This window comes from Taudactylus pleione, unplaced genomic scaffold (genome assembly GCF_031769625.1).
Source record: "Taudactylus pleione unplaced genomic scaffold, aTauple2 ptg000046l, whole genome shotgun sequence".
Lineage (NCBI taxonomy): Eukaryota > Metazoa > Chordata > Amphibia > Anura > Myobatrachidae > Taudactylus > Taudactylus pleione.
The window spans coordinates 484,211-506,055 of NW_028284448.1; the positions used below are offsets into that span (position 1 = coordinate 484,211).

General features: G+C 40.8%; 1 protein-coding gene across 1 annotated transcript in view; it reads left to right on the forward strand.

Moving 5' to 3' along the window:
- Positions 1-21,845, forward strand: part of GRIK2 (glutamate ionotropic receptor kainate type subunit 2) — a 755,896-nt gene that overhangs the window by 270,646 nt on the left and 463,405 nt on the right. Inside the window, exon 3 of the mRNA XM_088460433.1 lies at positions 10,726-10,983. Within this exon, the coding sequence (XP_088316559.1) occupies positions 10,726-10,983 (258 nt within the window). The remainder of the gene's footprint in view (positions 1-10,725; positions 10,984-21,845) is intronic.

Genomic DNA, 21,845 nt, shown 5'->3' on the forward strand with positions numbered 1-21,845 from the left:
GATTTAAACAAACCACATCACCATCACTATCCTCCTTGCCAACTTCCTCCTCAGTGCGCTACACCAGTATCCTCATCCTGTTGTACTTCAACAGAGACATCTTCAATTTGAATATCAGCAAGTGGACTGTGGGTGCTCCTTTCAGCACTTGCAGGGGGTGTGCAAATGGTGGAAAGAGCCACCTCTTCCCGTCCAGTGCTGGGAAGGTCAGGCATCGCAACCGCCACCACACTTGGACTCTCCTTGGGGATTTGTGATATCTTCTTAGAACGCACAGTTCTTCGCTGTGCTTTTGCAAGCTTAACTCATTTGATTTTTTTAGCGGGAGGAGGGCTTCCATCGTCATGTGAAGCTGAACCACTAGTCATGAACATAGGGAAAGACCTTAGCCGTTCCTTGCCACTCCGTGTCGTAAATGGCATATTGGCAAGTTTACGTTTCTCTTCAGATGATTTAAATGTTTTTTTCAAGGTAATTTTCCTGAACTTTGTCATTTGGGATTGTATGTGCCATCTACTATGACATTGGGCATCGGCCTTGGCAGACGACGTTGATGGCATGTTATCGTCTATGTCATGACTAGTGGCAGCAGCTTCAGCACTAGGAGGAAGTGGTTCTTGATCTATCCCTATTTGATTTTTATCGGAGAAAGTTTGGTCCTCCATTTATGTTGTATTGATATATACGTGCGGCTAAGGCGCACACAAACACAGAAAATAATTTTTTATTTTTGTTGGAGACTAGTGCACTTTGTGGGTTACACCACCCTTTAAGAAATGAGCCAGCTGGCCCTTTAATTATGGGACACAGGCGCACGCTTGGCGCTGCTCCTTTGTTGAGGCACATGCAGCCACAGTGCACACAATTCACAAACACAGAATTTTTTTATTTTTGTTTGAAGTGCCCTTTGGGGGTTACAGCACAGTTTAGTGGTCAATCAAGCCGGCCATTTATTTATGGGACACAGACGCACGCTTGGCACTATTTTGTTGATGCACGTGCAGCTACTGCGCACACAATTCACAAACACAGAAAAAAAGATTTTATTTTGTTTGGAGTGCCCTTTGGGGGTTACAGCACCCTTTAGCAGTGAATCCAGCTGGCAGTTTACTTATGACACAGGCGCACGCTTGGCACTACTTTGTTGATGCACGTGCGGCTACTGCACACACAATTCACAAACAAAAAAAATTATTTTTTTATTTTGTTTGGAGTGTCCTTTGGGGGTTACAAATGGACAAGCCATCTGGCCTTTTACTTATGGGACACAGGCGCACGCTTGGCGCTGCTCCTTCGTTGATGCACGTGCAGCCACAGTGCACACAATTCACAAACACAGAAAACATTGTTTTATTTTGTTTGGAGTGCCCTTTGGGGGTTACAGCACCCTTTAGCAGTCAATCCAGTCGGCCCTTTATTTATGGGACACAGGCGCATGCTTGGCACTACTTTGTTGATGCATGTGCGGCTACTGCGCACACAATTCACAAACAAAGAAAATATTTTTTTATTTGGTTTGGAGTGCCCTTTGGGGGTTACAGCACCCTTTAACGGACAAGCCAGCCGGCCTCTTACTTATGGGACACAGGCGCACGCTTGGCGCTGCTCCTTCGTTGATGCACGTGCAGCCACAGTGCACACAATTCACAAACACAGAAAAAATATTTTTATTTGTGTTTGGAGTGCCCTTTGGGGGTTACAGCACCCTTTAGTGGTCAATCCAGCCGGCCCTTTATTTATGGGACACAGGTGCACGCTTGGCACTACTTTATTGATGCATGTGCGGCTATTGCGCACACAATTCACAAAGACAGAAAATATTTTTTTATTTTGTTTGGAGTGTACTTTGGGGGTTACAGCACCCTTTAACGGACAAGCCAGCCGGCCCTCTACTTATGACACAGGCGCACGCTTGGCACTACTTTGTTGATGCACGAGCGGCTACTGCGCACACAATTCACAAAGACAGAAAATATTTTTTTATTCTGTTTGGAGTGTACTTTGGGGGTTACAGCACCCTTTAATGGTCAAGCCAGCTGGCCGTTTACTTATGACACAGGCGCACGCTTGGCACTACTTTGTTGATGCACGTGCGGCTACTGCACACACAATTCACAAACACAAAAAAAATTATTTTTTTATTTTGTTTGGAGTGCCCTTTGGGGGTTACAAATGGACAAGCCATCCGGCCTTTTACTTATGGGACACAGGCGCACGCTTGGCGCTGCTCCTTCGTTGATGCACGTGCAGCCACAGAGCACACAATTCACAAACACAGAAAACATTGTTTTATTTTGTTTGGAGTGCCCTTTGGGGGTTACAGCACCCTTTAGCGGTCAATCCAGCCGGCCCTTTATTTATGGGACACAGGCGCACGCTTGGCACTACTTTGTTGATGCATGTATGGCTACTGCGCACACAATTCACAAACAAAGAAAATATTTTTTTATTTGGTTTGGAGTGCCCTTTGGGGGTTACAGCACCCTTTAACAGACAAGCCCGCCAGCCTCTTACTTATGGACACAGGCGCACGCTTGGCGCTGCTCCTTCGTTGATGCACGTGCAGCCACAGTGCACACAATTCACAAACACAGAAAAAAAAATTTTATTTGTGTTTGGAGTGCCCTTTGGGGGTTACAGCACCCTTTAGTGGTCAATCCAGCCGGCCCTTTATTTATGGGACACAGGTGCACGCTTGGCACTACTTTGTTGATGCATGTGCGGCTACTGCGCACACAATTCACAAACACAGAACATATTTTTTGATTTTGTTTGCAGTGTACTTTGGGGGTTACAGCACCCTTTAACGGACAAGCCAGCCGGCCCTTTACTTATGACACAGGCGCACGCTTGGCACTACTTTGTTGATGCACGAGCGGCTACTGCGCACACAATTCACAAAGACAGAAAATATTTTTTTATTTGTGTTTGGAGTGTACTTTGGGGGTTACAGCACAGTTTAGTGGTCAATCAAGCCGGCCATTTATTTATGGGACACAGACGCACGCTTGGCACTATTTTGTTGATGCACGTGCAGCTACTGCGCACACAATTCACAAACACAGAAAAAAAGATTTTATTTTGTTTGGAGTGCCCTTTGGGGGTTACAGCACCCTTTAGCAGTGAATCCAGCTGGCAGTTTACTTATGACACAGGCGCACGCTTGGCACTACTTTGTTGATGCACGTGCGGCTACTGCACACACAATTCACAAACAAAAAAAATTATTTTTTTATTTTGTTTGGAGTGTCCTTTGGGGGTTACAAATGGACAAGCCATCTGGCCTTTTACTTATGGGACACAGGCGCACGCTTGGCGCTGCTCCTTCGTTGATGCACGTGCAGCCACAGTGCACACAATTCACAAACACAGAAAACATTGTTTTATTTTGTTTGGAGTGCCCTTTGGGGGTTACAGCACCCTTTAGCAGTCAATCCAGTCGGCCCTTTATTTATGGGACACAGGCGCATGCTTGGCACTACTTTGTTGATGCATGTGCGGCTACTGCGCACACAATTCACAAACAAAGAAAATATTTTTTTATTTGGTTTGGAGTGCCCTTTGGGGGTTACAGCACCCTTTAACGGACAAGCCAGCCGGCCTCTTACTTATGGGACACAGGCGCACGCTTGGCGCTGCTCCTTCGTTGATGCACGTGCAGCCACAGTGCACACAATTCACAAACACAGAAAAAATATTTTTATTTGTGTTTGGAGTGCCCTTTGGGGGTTACAGCACCCTTTAGTGGTCAATCCAGCCGGCCCTTTATTTATGGGACACAGGTGCACGCTTGGCACTACTTTATTGATGCATGTGCGGCTATTGCGCACACAATTCACAAAGACAGAAAATATTTTTTTATTTTGTTTGGAGTGTACTTTGGGGGTTACAGCACCCTTTAACGGACAAGCCAGCCGGCCCTCTACTTATGACACAGGCGCACGCTTGGCACTACTTTGTTGATGCACGAGCGGCTACTGCGCACACAATTCACAAAGACAGAAAATTTTTTTTTATGCTGTTTGGAGTGTACTTTGGGGGTTACAGCACCCTTTAATGGTCAAGCCAGCTGGCCGTTTACTTATGACACAGGCGCACGCTTGGCACTACTTTGTTGATGCACGTGCGGCTACTGCACACACAATTCACAAACACAAAAAAAATTATTTTTTTATTTTGTTTGGAGTGCCCTTTGGGGGTTACAAATGGACAAGCCATCCGGCCTTTTACTTATGGGACACAGGCGCACGCTTGGCGCTGCTCCTTCGTTGATGCACGTGCAGCCACAGAGCACACAATTCACAAACACAGAAAACATTGTTTTATTTTGTTTGGAGTGCCCTTTGGGGGTTACAGCACCCTTTAGCGGTCAATCCAGCCGGCCCTTTATTTATGGGACACAGGCGCACGCTTGGCACTACTTTGTTGATGCATGTATGGCTACTGCGCACACAATTCACAAACAAAGAAAATATTTTTTTATTTGGTTTGGAGTGCCCTTTGGGGGTTACAGCACCCTTTAACAGACAAGCCCGCCAGCCTCTTACTTATGGACACAGGCGCACGCTTGGCGCTGCTCCTTCGTTGATGCACGTGCAGCCACAGTGCACACAATTCACAAACACAGAAAAAAAAATTTTATTTGTGTTTGGAGTGCCCTTTGGGGGTTACAGCACCCTTTAGTGGTCAATCCAGCCGGCCCTTTATTTATGGGACACAGGTGCACGCTTGGCACTACTTTGTTGATGCATGTGCGGCTACTGCGCACACAATTCACAAACACAGAACATATTTTTTGATTTTGTTTGCAGTGTACTTTGGGGGTTACAGCACCCTTTAACGGACAAGCCAGCCGGCCCTTTACTTATGACACAGGCGCACGCTTGGCACTACTTTGTTGATGCACGAGCGGCTACTGCGCACACAATTCACAAAGACAGAAAATATTTTTTTATTTGTGTTTGGAGTGTACTTTGGGGGTTACAGCACCCTTTAATGGTCAAGCCAGCCGGCCCTTTACTTATGACACAGGCGCACGCTTGACACTACTTTGTTGATGCACGTGCGGCTACTGCGCACACAATTCACAAAGACAGAAAATATTTTTTTATTTGTGTTTGGAGTGTACTTTGGGGGTTACAGCACCCTTTAACGGAGAAGCCATCCGGCCTTTTACTTATAGGACACAGGCGCACGCTTGGCACTGCTCCTTTGTTGATGCACGTGCAGCCACACTGCACACAATTCACAAACACAGAAAAAATATTTTTTTTTAGCACTTGGGGGGAGCACCCCTGATGGACAGAGCACCCCCTGGACAACACTACAGCACCCCTTTAGGACTGGGACACTGCACAGGACTTTGGAGTGGACACAGCCCCTATGGACAACTGACTGCACAACACAGTCCAGCCAGTCCCTATGGACTTTGAAGTAGTGGACACAGCCCCTATGGACAACAGCAGCACAGCGCAGCACAGCACAGCACAGCACAACACTACACTGCACTACACTACACTACACTACAGCACTACACTACACAGCCCAGCCAGCCCTAACTCCCACCCTCCTTCTTCACTGTCCATAGCCGAGTGAGAAAATGGCGCCAACGCGGGTACCTTATATAGGATCCAAAACCCGCGAGACCCGGAAGGCGGGATGATGACGTTTTGCCTCGATTTCAGATCCGAGTCAGGCGGGAAAAGTCGAGCCTGACTCGGATCGGCCTCGGATCGGGGGGGCTCGGGGGGGTTCGGATTTCAGAAATCCGAACCCGCTCACCCCTAGTTTTTACTATTACAATTTTTAAATATTCAACTTTTATGGTTATACACATAGCAGAATATGCTTGGTGCAGTAGTCCTCCAGATATGGAGTTAAATTGCGGTTAGTCCACATGCGGTATGCTTAAGCAGTTCTTAGATTTATTGTAATCTGGAAGAAGAGTAAGTGACATACAGTAATACACAAGGATATCATAGGTGTAACAGTGGTAGGCAAACTGGGGGAAATATAGCAGCATGGATCTTAGGGTAATTCTGGTTGTTGTAATGCATCAGGCGTAAGCGGGGCGAATATACCGGTGGATGATAGCCTCAAAGTCTGTATGTGTATTGGTGGTGGTATAGGGTACTTGCTGTAATTGTTACTGGCTGCACTGGCATGTATTCTAGTACTATGCAAGTTAGAGAAACAAAGCTTTGTAAAACTATTGTACAGCAGAATAAGTATGTAATGCAAGGGTATTATGTATTTGTCACAATGCAAAGGGTTTTATGGGGAAAAAGTCCCAAGTAACACAGAATATTTAAGGATATGAGTGATTTGTTAGTGAGGACAGGTCAGCTACATGGGACAGGGGCAATACAATTATGTGAGGAGTGGAATTGAGGCAACAAAAAGCAACAGGCAGATACTGTAGCTACAGCATGCACCAGAAGGAGCATGGTCCCCCAGCACATAGTGTATCAGGAGATGAGTGATCTGTGAGGACAGGGTGGCAGTGGCATTGGCGTATATATAATGGGTGCATGATGTGCAGTGCACACAAGCCCCTGGGTACACCCAAGGACCCACACCACACCCATCACCCATATAATTATACTTACCTCTTCCGAGTCCTGCATTTCCGAACAGCAGAAATCACAGAGGAAACAGCAGAAATCATTTTGCCTGGAGACTTGCCCATTTGAGAAGTCATTGAGAGCATGGAGCAAGCACCATGCTCCCAGAGACCGGAACATGGGCTCTAGACTTTGGCACAAAGAGTCATATTCTACTGTTCTGCCAGCCAGAACATGGGCCCTCTCCTCTCTTAAACCACCCATTGGCAGTGGCATGATGCGAGGAATGGAATGAATGCAGTGGGTGGCCACAACCCATTCATCTATCTCGTATCACAGCTGTCAAATCCTGCAAGTCTCCCATCAAGTATCAATGGGGGAGAGGCAGAAGAGAGACCACACAATTCAAATAACCTGATGTATTTGAATACTATTTCATGGTGACATTTACTATACATTTTGCAAGATGTGATGCTTCCTTTTATATTATGTTGAGTCCATAAATTAAAAATACATTACATTGCAAAACTTAAATTCTATATTCTAGATAAATCTTTTTAAATAATATGAGGTTGATGCAAAGGTTACTTTACAACCTTATATTTAATTCCCTGCAAGTGAAAATCCTTTTACAACCATCTTTATGCTATAAATTTGACAAGCTTTTCTATTCATTATTATTTCCATTAGTAAGAGGGAGCAGAGATCATCACAATAAAAGTATGCAAAGGCCTATTAGACCTACATATGTTCTCCTGGAGATCAGCATAGAGCAAGCCTTAATGGATTTTTAAACACCAAAAATGTATTGGCTAGTAGCAGCAAAACAGATTTGTGACAAAGGCAAAAATATATAACTCAAGACTAATATCTATATTTGACTGTGATTCTACATATAGAAATCTTTGTGAGCCAATATATATTGAATGAACACAGAATGAACACAGTATGTCTTTCAGGCATACTGTAATAGTTTTCCATACAACAGATACAATCCATACTTTAACCATACTGTATATTAACAGAAAAAACATTATTAAAACTCAAAATTTTCAGCAGCACTAGGATTGGAAAAAAATGGACATTAACCTCTGTACAAAAAAATCATCCCAATCCATTAACTTTGTGGTATTAGTTAGATATGTGCACCCCTATAGTTAATACTTAGGCATTTGAAAGAGAGCAGAGCATTTTCAAGTGCAGCAATACTATTAGTAGAGAAAAACAAAAGTCCGTTTGGTTACGTTTGGTTTATGCATATTTAGGTTTTTGTCTAACATCATATCAGTTTGAAATGGGAAAGATTTATAATGTTTGAGCTAGATACATCACCATGGCAATGCATCTGGTTATTATTACCTCCCAATGGAAGACAAATGATCATAAGCACAAGTGGTTGCATGAATAACAAGCTGTGCTGTAAACACATTTGGCTCATTCCAGATTTTAAAGGCCGCTGAAAAATGTCTTCTTTATTTTTTTTATGTGTATGTATGATTTCTATTGCAAGTACAGCCTTGAAAACTCTGCAATCATCAATTGTACTTCCATGTCATAAAAGTAAAATCATAAAGCAAATGAAAATCAGTAATAGAATTCAACAATGTTTGCAAATTTTTGGGATCCTCAAGAATATAAATAGAGGTTAACAGTACTGGACTTGATGCTGAGTTGGACATACACACGTTACTTAGCTCTTTTACTGCAAATTCACAAAACAAGCTTCACCATATGAACATATACTGTGTTTAGTTGCATTCCGCTTCACTAGTGCCAGTTTGCGACTTGAAACACAGGTGTATGTAGGCTGAGAAACTAGGTTTACAGTATGTAAAAATAAAAGGAAAAATATCCTTGTCAGTAGCTGTATCTATTGCGGGTGCCTGAGGAGGACTGGTGCAGATACAAACAGGAGAGGAATGCAGTAATCCGCACAAGTATAGTGTAGAAAATAATTGTATTGTAGAAACCCCTATTATTTGATTGAACTTATCATAAATATACAATATAATTAGTAGGGGGTGCTATCACAGACAACAGTTATAATGACTTTTTGTGGAAAAACTAAGAAGGATTGTCTCTTATTGATGCACAGTTTTAAAATATTACTTTTATTATTATCATTAAAATGTACATAATAAAATACAGTCAGTGAAATATTAAAAGGGAAAGAAATAAATAAAAAGTAGGTATATAAAAAGTGTGATTAAAGTTCTGAAATAGTGTTTAAAAATGTATATCTGTGCCGATTCGGGCCCGTGTATTCATTATTAAAATATGTAAATCTTTAACTCTTTGTTATATACTATATATTATATATTGCTGTACATTCCAGTCAATAAATTCTATCTCAACCTTTATACTTCAAATCAGTGTTTGTTTATTTATGTTATCTATTTCTGTGTGTCTATCAGTTCTATATACAAAACCAGAATTTCCCAGTTTGAAGTCTGTCAAAGAATTTTGAAAATAACCATTTTCAAAGTGTAGTTAGCTAAATTACAGATAGAACAGATGATAACAGTTACCAGCTTCAGATAGTCATAATTGTATGAAAGTGCGTTAGGGGGATTAGTGGTACCAGCACACGTTACACGCTGCAGATACCACTTCATCCTAATATATTAATGAAGAGCCAGGGCCAGCTCTAGGGGAGTTTGACCTGAGCGGTCGAACAGGGGTGCCACCCATAGAGGGCACACCCTTCCCCAGCATGCCGATTTCAGCGGGACAGTACTGTCCCGCTCTTCCACCAGTGGGCCGAAGAGGCCCTCAGGTGGTCATATCGGGGGGTTGGGGACCCCCACTGCCGCAGCTGTGCAGTGGTGCAGGGACCCTGGAGTCTGAATGGATGCTGCACGCATGCGCACGGCATCCATTCAGTACTGTGAGAGGGCTGGGAGAAGCCCTGCTAGCGAGGCTCCCCCCAGCCTGATGTTATTTGGGGGAGTGCCATGTGGGCATGCCCCTCAGATAACATCACGGAAGGAGGCATGACCTATGTTAATTATCTCACGCCCACAATTTCGGTCACGCGCGGCGCACAGCACTCGGCCGGTACAGGGCGCTATTATCCCTGGAGCCAGCCCTGTGTGGAGCTGTGTGGTAAATGACCCTGTCATTAGGCACTGCTATCTACAAGATAGCAGGTCGTTATGCTAGGAAATGTATGAACACTGACCATAACATTGCTAGGCAATGTAGTGGCAGTGATAGGCAATGTATCGGCACTGACCATTCCAACAGCAGCAGCTGTCGATTTTGACACTGTCCCTAGCTGCAGTGGCTGCTGTGCTCTGGGCTGCAAGTCAGATCTCGCACATGCCAAGTAGAGCTGGCAGGGAGTTGAGAGCTTAGTGCTGATGCGCTGTAGGCTCTATCAAGGATTGATGGAGGGGACAGTTTTCACTCCCCCAGCCCAGCAGAACATCTTAAAGCATCTTAGAGCATCGACCCCTCTAAGAGCTGTAAGCACCCTGTGGCTGTACCACCCCTATTCATATGCATGGTATATTACCTTTCATCATCATCTGTATATACATGCACCTATCCTTGGTGCAAATATCTATTTGAAAACAGGCTTACAGTACAAGATTTTGTCCAACTCTGCATGGCCTGCAGTTCCATTGACATAACTCACTGAACTTAGCCTATGTGAGAAAGACCTGTTACAGTCCCATTCTACCCTCTCAGTAGCAAGCGGAGATATGACTAATATGCGTATAACTGCACTGACCATAGTTGCCTACACTTGGGTCTAGATCATCAACAGAGCAAAAACCTGCCAAATATGCTTCACAAATGGACTTGCGTTCAGCTATGCTTCAGTCTCTATGGCTTTAAACAATTAGCATCCAAAAGTAATTATGAGTTGGCTTTTATGGCTTGCGGTCCCTGTTGTATTTTTTTTTTAAAAATGACATCTATTGCCTTGTAGCTCATAATGAATGTAAATACATAACAGGTAAAATAATTATTTTTAATACACAACACCACAATAACAGTAATAATGACAGTTTTACATTATTTTTAGTTGATGAAATAATTGATCAGCATAATTCAAATATTACTTTAAAATTCATACAAATGTACTTTGAATAATATGACAATTTCTATGCAATACAATTAATGATGTTTTGTATATGATCTTTCTTTGTTTCAGCTTGTGAGCAGTTGTCTCTGGGAGTTGCTGCTATTTTTGGTCCTTCACACAGTTCCTCAGCAAATGCAGTGCAGTCTATATGTAATGCGCTTGGGGTTCCGCACATCCAAACTCGATGGAAGCACCAAGTCTCTGATAACAGGGATTCATTCTATGTCAGCTTGTATCCAGACTTTTCATCACTTAGTCGAGCAATCCTTGATTTGGTGCAGTTTTTCAAGTGGAAAACAGTTACTATCGCTTATGATGACAGCACGGGTAAGAACAACTTCTTAAAGACAGACTTAAAGAGTTCAATGAAAGTGATAAATAGATTTGCTAGAAGAGATAGATTTAACAAGCTAGTCTTTAAACATTTTCTTTCAAACTAGTCTCATTTTAAAGATCTAAAACAGTCTGAGGAAACTATTGATTTAGTTAGATCACTCTTTTGACCTTCTGTCTGAGTAAACAACATAGCATTTTCCTCTCTGACCTTCCTAAATGTTAATCGAACCCATCCATGCCATTGGGGACTCAAGACACCACTTTTTTTAACGTGCTGTCTCTTATTATTAAAAGTGTCCTGATTTCAATTAGGCAAAGTTTCAGATTACTAGAAGTTGAGTTCATTTTATTTTCTGGACTAAACTATGTTTACAGACAGGTATGAATAGTTGTTTTATATCTATTCCAATTGGATGTGAAATATATCATTTATTTTAGAATTGTCAATACTACTGTACTTAGCAGTGGTTTGCATGAAACAGCTCTCTGTGTTAATCTGTTTAATAGCATTACACTTGCTTCCTAAAACTTGAGCCGTAAAAGTGTCCCAGAGTGGTTTATTATAAGAATGACCACCCCAGTGCAGCATAATTGGCACACAAATTATGTGCCTTCTACAGGCGCCGTGACACAGAAAGAATTTTCATAAATAAAGTAATTAATAATGTTTGTAGTTAGAAAAATGAAATCATCAGTAATATTCTGACGCTGTAATGGGAAAAGCTGATTTGTTGGCCCCATAAGTGAAGTGGTAGATAGTTGTAGAAATGCATTTACAGTACAAGGACATGCCATAACATATGACTGACCATTGCTTACATTACTGTCACCCAAATAATGAGAAACATATTAGCCTTTCTTACCCTTAAGTTATATTACACAATAAATGGACCAAAGAAATATTTTCATTTAATGTCCAGTTACTAGGATATAGATCATAAGAAGACTATAAGAGAATGTAACATTTCCTTTAGAGGAGAGGTGGAATCCAGGCTGAGACATTATATGTGATGAGTGGGCCCTCTATTACAGGTGCATGAACAGTGAAGGCTCTGGTATTGTGCCAGTGTCTACTGTACATGTGCATATCTCCAGGAAGATGGCATTGATGCCATTTTCCTGGTGATTTCTCTGCTGCACATATCTCCATGAAAATGGAGCCAGTGTCATTTCCTCTCTTTTTTGGGAGGCCACAAGGGATATATAGTCTATGTAGAAATCAGATGGGTAAGCAGAAGGAATATAGTGGGCTATAGTTCAAGTAAGAACTAACAGTACAGAGGACCAAGAGTAATCATGGTAACAAAAAGGGCATTTATGAGAGGAAAACTGATATAACACAAAATGCTAATATCATAGTCAAGTTATAGTTAGAGATCAAAGAGCCAGTGTGGTAATATGCTAGACAGATGGATGCTCAGCCATTCAATGAAAGTGACAACAGACAATAGCTGAGGAGCAACTTGCCACCAATACAAAGCAATTTGGGAACTAAAAAGTCACTGTAAACTACCTAATTGAAAACGTATTATTAAGTTTATTACCACATAATTGGATTTCCCTAACAAATGTATTAATTGCTTGGCTTAACTGAAACAGTGTTTATATACCAACAGGAAGATATAGAAGCAGACTACATACAACTGTGGCCAAAAGTTTTGAGAATGACACAAGTATTGGTTGTCACAGAGTTTGCTGCTTCAGTGTTTTTAGACCTTTTTGTCAGATGTTACTATGTCACACTGAAGTAAAATTACAAGCATTTCATAAGCGTCAAAGGCTTTTATTGACAATTAAATTAAGTTTATGCAAAGAGTCAATATTTGCAGTGTTGACCCTTCTTTTTCAAGACCTCTGCAATTCGCCATTGCATGCTGTCAATCAACTTCTGGGCCACATACTGACTGATGGCTGTCCATTCTTGCCTAATCAATGCTTGGAGTTTTTCAGAATTTGTGGGTTTTTGTGTGTCCACCTGCCTTTTGAGGATTGACCCCAGGTTCACAATGGGATTAAGGTCTGGGGAGTTTCCTGGCCATGTACCCAAAATTTCAATGTTTTGTTCACCGAGCCACTTAGTTACCAATTTTGCCTTATGGGAAGGTGCTCCATCATGCTGGAAAAGGCATTGTTCATCACCAAACTGTTCTTGGATGGTTGGGAAAAGTTGTTCTGGGAGGATGTTTTGGTACCTTTCTTTATTCATGGCCGTGTTCTTAGGCAAAATTGTGAGTGAGCTCACTCCCTTGACTGAGAAGCAACCCCACACATGAATGGTCTCAGGATGCTTTATTGGTGGCATGACACAAGACTGATGTAGTGCTCACCTTTCCTTCTCCGGATAAGCATTTTTTCAGATGCCCCAAACAATCTGAAAGGGGATTAATCAGAGAAAATAACTTTACCCCAATCCACAGCAGTCCAATCCCTGTACCTTTTGCAGAATATCAGTCTGTCCCTGAGTGGCTTCTTTGCTGCCCTTCTTAATACCAGGCCATCCTCCAAAAGTCTTTGCCTCACTGTGCGCGAAGATGTACTCACACCTACCTTCTGCAATTCCTGAGCAAACTCTGCACTGGTTGTGCTCCGATCCCACAGCTGAATCAACTTTAGGAGACGGTTCTGGTGCTTGCTGGTTATTCTTGGGTTCCCTGAAGCCTTCTTCACAACTATTGAATCTCCCTCCTTGAAGTTCTTGATGATCCGATAAATGGTTGATTTAGGTGCAGTCTTACTAGCAGCAATATCCTTGCCTGTGAAGCTCTTGTTGTGCAAAGCAATGATGACTTCACGTGTTTCCTTGCAGAGTAACCATGATTAACAGAGGAAGAACAATGATTTCAAGCTCTACCCTCCTTTTAAAGCTTCCAGTCTGATATTCTAACTCAATCAGCATGACAGAGTGATCTCCAGCCTTGTTCTCGTCAACACTCTTATGTGTGTTAATGAGAGAATCACTGACATGATGTCAGCTCCTCTTTTTTTCTCTGGCAGAGCTGAAATGCAGTGGAAATGTTGATTTTGGGATTAAGTTAATTGTCTTGGCAAAGAGGGACTTTGCAATTAATTGCAGTTCATCTGATCACTCTTCATGACATTCTGGAGTATTTGCAAATTGCCATCATAAAAACTGAAGCAGCAGACTTTGTAAAAACTAATATTTGTGTCATTCTCAAAACTTTTGGCCATGGCTGTACTATAAGAAAATGTTAGAGGGTTATGACTGTCAAGAACTTAAAACAGAGTTAAGGACAAAGATGAAAAAACACCACTCTTTGAGGTAGATGTACTAAGCTTTGGATACAAAGTGGAGTGAGATAAAGTAAAAAACAATCAGCTCCTGTCATTTTTCAAACTCAGCCTATAAATTGACAGCTAGAAGCTAAATGGTTGGTACTTTGTCTCTCTCCAATTTATCTCTCCCCAAAGCTTAATATATCTCACCCTTTGTTAGAAGGCAGAGGACAAGGAATAGGCAACAAATATCACATACGTGACTGATGTTTTGGCAAAGGTTTAAATCAGGTTATAGATTGTTATAAGATTGATAGTTGTTAAAAGTGCATATGGGCACATTGGGATTGCAATAATAGAACAAAACAAGAAATTAGAAAAAAATACAACTACGAGCAGCCTTCTTAATTTAGAAGATAGAGAAAATGTGTTATACAGAGTATTCAGAGATTTAACCCCCACAAATATTTGAAGGTAATTGCTTACCATAAATTATAAATTTCTATACTTATATCCATATTTGTTCTTATTACCTGATTTTTATAAACACATTTTGACATAACATCAGGTTATCTTAAACACACACATACCGCAGTACATATCCTAACCCACTGCTCCATGCTCCTTCCTCACTATCCACCCCATCTGTGTCGCCCCTGTCTGTCTGCCCTTCCCCTGTAGAATGTAAGCTCTAATGAGCAGGGCCCTCATCCCTCACGTGCTTCTCCTCCACCTAGTTATAGTAGAATGTACTCCTAACTCCCCACAATGACACCTAACACCTGGTTGCTCATGTCCTGCTGCTTGTTATGCAGCTATGTTTATAAACCATGTCCTTGTCCTACATTGTTTTGTATTACTATTAACTGTTTTCTTGTGTGCTCATTTATGTACTGTGTAAGGCACTGCGGAACCTTTGTGGCGCCATATAAATAAAGGATAATAATAATAATAATAATAATAATAATAATAATAATAATAATAATAATAATTAAAAGAAAGGTGTGTCTTGTAATGTGGAACTAATCCCAATTTATCAGTGGACCATTCTCTTCACTGAAGAAAGTAAATGGTATAGATACTTTGTGTTGCTCCAAATATACAGTTTTATCGCTTGAGTATTTACAGTATATATATATATATATATATATATATATAGTGATTGTCCCACTAAATATAGAAAGTACTCTGGATAATATTTAAAAATGCTATTTAACAACTAAAATGTATCCAAATGTGGCAGATAAAGGTTAATCTAGCAAAATTCATCACTTAAATTCAGAAGAAATGCATTGCTTTATAGGTAAATGGGTGCAGTTATGTATAAAAAGGGCTATATGCACTCCCTATTCCTGTCTTTGTAAATGTCTTCTGATTTATAAATGTTTTACCATAGTGGTAGCATTTGATCTAATCTAAAATGTGGTGAAAAAATAGCTACAGAACACTGCCATGATAATAATCATTTCTGTGATACTTTCAATGCTAATCAATCGTTTTTTGTTCCAAGTGTAAATTGCAATTTCAATTATTTTAAAATCATTATTAATTGAAATAGTTGTTGAATAGTGTTAAATGACCAATATTTTAGAGCTGCTTTTTACACAATTGGGAATTAATTAAAAAACTGTTGATTTTACTGTTAATGAAATAATCTATCTTGGTGACTTTACCTACCATTATTTGATACTCCTACGTTTTTATGTGATTATTTTAAAGGATAGTACTTTTAATAAAAATTATTTTGTCATATTTACTTTGGAGCCAGAAATCTTGGAAAACTATTCAACTGCTTTTCAATATGGGCATTGGAAATTCCAAGTCTGCAAGCATGGATATTATAGCTTAAAAACAAATCTCTTTTATTTTCACTGTCCTTGCCCTTTGTACATTTAATGAAAGTGATAGACCTGGTTAGCTTTCCTGGAAGCATCATAATCAACTCAAAAATTAAAGGTGAAAGTAGATATTCCTGATGGATATCATTGGTAATTGAGGATTTGTCAAAGTGAATATCTAAGCAAAGGACTCTCACTCAGTGGAAAGAGTACATAGTACTTACAACGGAGAGAAAAAAATGGTGAAATCCAATTTGAACAGAACAGCCTTCTCATATTTCCAAATGCCTTTCTAAGTAAATAATTAAAGTAGAGTACCTCAACACTCCAAAACTTCTATATGAACAATAAACTCTATAAACTACTTATGCTACGTGGACTAGCTTCCTTTTTATGAGCATTTTTTGTGAACTCTGCTAAAAATTTCTTAAGGATTGCAGTGAAAATACAACATAAATGGTACATGATTAGTTTCTCCTATTACAAACAATGTTTATTTTCTATACAGAAACATGTCTAAAATGTATACTCTTATTACACTTTATGCCAGGGATCAGGATTATATTAGGGGTTTCTAAAATGCCTGAGATGAAAGCTATTTTATTTGCTATTTACTATAAATAAATAACAAAATAGCTAGAAAGAGAATATATTTAAAAACATTGGACCTGTTTTCTTTGGTGCAATTTAAGGCTTTTGGGAGTATTAAATATTAATTGCTAACTAGGGTAGTAAATTTATACATGTGTATTAAATCTGTTATTTTATTTTAGAAAGCTTACTAATTGATTAAATACTTAAAGCTCTTGCATTGTTGACTGTTGTATAGGATATAGTTGTGTTTTAAACTGCTGTAGTTTGTATTTAGATTTTTACTTTCACTTTAAAGACTATTACTCTATATACTGTACACTAGGGGGAGATGTACCAATAAGTGGACTTAGTCAGTTTGGAATCACTGCTGATTTATGCTTCCAAGCCACCTGAATTATTGTAAACAAAAAAGAAAGATCCACCAGTGCTTCAAAACCACAGGCAGCAGAAACCATACAGGGGTGGTCTCTAACACTTCTATAAATGAACAAATAGCACAAAAAGAATAGGTATAGTTCTTGCACCAATAGGTCAGGTATATAGGTATTCAAATACCAAAAGTTACTTCATCTGATGATCCAATACATTCCAAGTATACAACAGTTCTTGCTTGATTCTCTTGTTTTAAATCTTCTTTTATACAGGGATGGCACACCCAAATTATTCCAGTGAGCATATAAAGGAGAAAAACATAAAGCTCCACATGGTGAAATACTGTAAAATAATTTTATTTCTTCCAAAGTATAAGCAACACTTATTCACAATCCACTAATTAAAAGACAAATAAGGCCATGTACCATGTAGTTGGGGTGTAGTCTCCAAACACTCAAACAAGCATAAGGTGGAAAATCCCACAAATTCTCGACTAGTGGACCTGCTGGCAGTCTGGAAATGTCCCCCCACGGTAACTTCTACACAAACCAACGCATTTCAACTCTTGCTCTGAGTATGTGTGTACACTGCCTATCTTCCACTTATATCCCTCCTACTGGTTTCTCATTGGTTCACCCGTAATCAGTAATCGATTAACAATCTAAATAACATATATACTTCCTGTATTCTTCCAAAACATAAGAGAGTATTCCCACATGTATATTCATCACATTGTTCATAAAAAAATGAAGATTACTTTAATTGCGTTCCACACTTGGTACACTAAACACTTCCTGTACTTTTACTTCCTGTCGGCGGCTGAGATCGGTGTTTGCATCATCAGCTCACTTGACACTCGACCACCGGAAATGTCCCCGCTCCTGACGCCCACCAGGTCTGTGTAATTCTAATATCTGGGATACATCTGGTGTTTGCGTCATGTCTCCACGTGACGCCGATTCCCCAGAAATGTCCCCACTATCATTTACCCATTCCACCTTTGGAACGCAAAACCGGAAATGCTCAACATACTCTTAACTCCTCTGGATATATTTCTGGTATTTGTAGTGTTGCGTTCCAAAGAACAAAAAACAGAGGTGATGTGTGGAAGTTTTGAAATTTATAAGACACATGTGGGTAGCACCTACAACTTAGAAATAAACGCTATTGGTTTAATTCTAAAATCCCTCCTGTCTTCCTTTTATTAATGTGTCATCCTACTTATCATCTGTCCTGGTCCTGCTCCTGATTAGCTGGCCACCTATTAAATAGGGAGTTGAGCTTGAGTGGTCCATCTCATTTCAATGGGTTTAACTCAACGTATTACATAAAATAAAGTGAGGGAGCACTATTACAGTGTTGTTACTATTATTATTATTATTATTATTATTACTGCTCAATTTTGGGCACTATTATTAATACTGCTCATTAGGAGCATTCTTATTATTATTAATACTTAATATTTGTGTACTAATATTTATACTACTCAGGAAGGGGCACTATTATTTATAATTCAAAAAAATACAGTGCTATTATTTATTTCTATACATATGTGGGCAATATATATTAAAATATATATTCAGGCACTATATTTAACAACACTGCTATTAACTTTCTTACCCTGGTAACTACAGACCAAGAGTTACTCAATACTACTTGGGCTAGGCATCTCTAGGTAGATGCAGGGCCCAAATATTTAATCATTAGCATTTTAGAATGTAAGCTTTTATGAGCAGGGCTCTCTACCCTCTTGTGCTTCTCCCTACTTTAGTTTAATCTACTTCTTACTCACCACTAGGGCACCTAACCCTTGGTTGCTTATGTTATGTTGCTTATCTGCGTGTTATGGACACTAATGTAGCAATATATATTATCCATATCCTGGTCCTGTATTGTACTGTATTGTATTGTTCTGTAAGTCGCTTGTCTACAACTTGTTTATGTACTTTGCAAGGCGCTGCGGAACATTTGTTGCGCCATATGAATAAATGATAATAATAATAATAATAATAATAATAATAATAATAATTAGCCCCCAATAGACCAGGACCAGTGCTAAGCATAATGGCCCAATATTGAAGGGGAGTGAAAGGGGACTTTTTTAACATTCATTATCTTTTTAAACACATGATGACAGGCAAGATAGCTATAACTGAAGACTGCTATCTCGCCTATCACATTCATCTCTTTTTATTACCTTTTTTTTCAGCAATTGTTTCTGTACTTTGTTACAACAGTCAGCAAGTCATATTGGGCAGCACAGATGGTGTAATGGTTAGCATTACTGCCTTACAGCACTGAGGTTGTGGGTTTGATTCCCACTACAGCCATAACTGTGTGGCATTTCTATATTCTCCTTGTGCTTGCAGGGGTTTCCTCAGGGTACTCCAGTTTCCTCCAACACTCCAAAATTATGTTAGTAGGTTAATTGGTTCCCGACAAAAAAATGAACCATAGTGTGTAAGTATGTGTGTACATGTGGTAGGGAACATAGACTGTAAGCTCCACTGGGGCAGTGACTGATGTGATTGGACATATATTCTGTATAAAGCACTGCGGAATATGTGTGCACTATATAAATGACTGGTAATAAATAATAATACATTGTTTACATTTAAATATTTGGCAAGGTGATCTTGACACTTCTGTTATGATATTCTGGCAAAATCCAGTAGTTTGAAAACTGCCATAAAAAACAAAGCAAGATGGATATGATAAAATACTGATTGGTTACAGATTTTTATAGCTATGGTTGGTATATCATTTCTTGCTCATGTGTGTGTACCCAGAATCAATATTGAATGCAATAGTAGGTCTGTCCATAGCAAAGTGCACCAAAAATGCTCTCTTTGCTAACAAATTCAGTATTGAACTTTATGTAAAGTTTATAGTGTTCTGCATTTTTATTTTGATGATCCAAGTAATATTAAGAATTTTCCAAGTGACTGAACTGCTTATTAAATTAGCTATTTTATTTTCCATACAAATAACCTATTAACTTGTTAAAGGGCATTTAATACCAGAGATCATATGACTAGGATAATTTTGATGAAAACTCGTGGTTTCAATTTCCTTTACAGTGTAGAAAGGCTGCGTAATGAGGAGGTGAAGTGTCATTCATTTTCATTGAAGAAAAACACAGTAATCGTTATCAGTAAGGGAAGTGTCTGCACAGAGGCCCTGATTCAGAGCCGGATCCTCTGACAGAGCGCACGCTCTGAATCAGGGCCGTCCTTCTTCATTTTTAGAGCGGCCTCCTGGCCGCTCATATAGCTGTGGGTGACCACCCACAGCTATAGCGAGTGGCCAGGAAGATGGTCGCGATGGTAAAGACCATCGCGACCATCGGGCTTGCGACGAGACCCTTGTGGTAGGGTCTCATTGCCACAAGCCCTGGAGTGCTTTCGGCTCTATCAGAGCCGAGAGCACTCCCACTGACATCACTTGTGATGTCAGTGGGGCTGGCCCCAGACGGTAGGCATTCCCATGGGAAGGCCTCCGTCTGGGCAGCCATGCCCCTGGCACACCCACCAAAAGGGGCGTGCTGTCACTCACCATTGACAGCACACCCCCTTTGTAGTGAGACCCAGAGCGACGGCTTGCCCACGACGGAGTTGCCTCCATCGTGCGCATGCGCACTGCACACTGGGCCAACATCGACCCGCTTGCGAGTGCCCAGCAGGTCAGAATTAGGCCCAGAGACTCTGACAGAGTGCTCGCTCTGAATCAGGGCCGGGCTTTTTTTTTTTAGAATGGCCTCCTGGCCACCCACAGCTATAGTGAGCGGCCTGGAAGATGGTCAGGCTTGTGACGAGACCCTTGTGGTAGGGTCTCATTGTCGCAAGCCCCAGAGAGCATTCAGCTCAAACAGAGCCGAAAGCTCTCCCAGTGACATAACTTGTGATGTCAGTGGGGCTGCCCCCAGACGGTCATGGGAACGCCTCCATCTGGGCAGCCACCCCCCTGGCCTGCCCACCAAAGGGGGCGTGCTGTCACTCAACATCGACAGCATGCCCCCTTTGGTACGAGACCCAGAGTGACGGCTTGCCTGTCGCCATCTGGGTCTCGCGCATGCGCATGACGGAGCTGGCTACGTCGTGCGCATGCGCTCTGGGCCACCATCGATCCAGTTGCGAGCGCTCAGCACTTTCGACTTTGGTCTGAATCTGGCCCAGAGTACACTAAAAGACTTAAGGCTACTTTCTAGGATTAGGTGACCTATTTTACTGATGCCACTCCTACATCACAATCTCCTCCATACCTCTAAACTGGGGCCAATTGTCAGATGAGCAAAGCGAGCACCAATGAAGCACATGCAAGGCTAAGGAGGTGGACAATTCCTCCAATCTCATGCATTGTTTCCCCTCAGGGTCTCGCATCCAATCTAAGACTCAATTCAAAATAGTGGCCTGGTAGTAGGCAGAAATCATAAGTAACTGTTTCATGCCTTGAAGTTTTGGTTGGAGAAGTAGTACATGTTTAAACCAAGGTTAGCATGGTGGTAGCTACCGTGTCCTTCATGCAGTCGTAATTAGAGCAGGAGATTTGGCATAATTAATTTTAAAGTTGTACAAGTGACCAAATCGCTTGAATTCTTGTAGCAAATTAGGAAGAAATGTTATTAGGTTAGTTACTGTAGCACGTAAGTCCTCCACAAAGGGGGCAATGTGGTAATCAGTCAAACTTGTACTCCAAATCTATTTGAGTTTACTTGTATCACCCATGCCAGAGCTTCCATACAAATGATGAAGATCAGTGCTGAGAATGGGGCAAAACTGTTACATCCCATTGCGGATGTATATCCTACCAGACAGT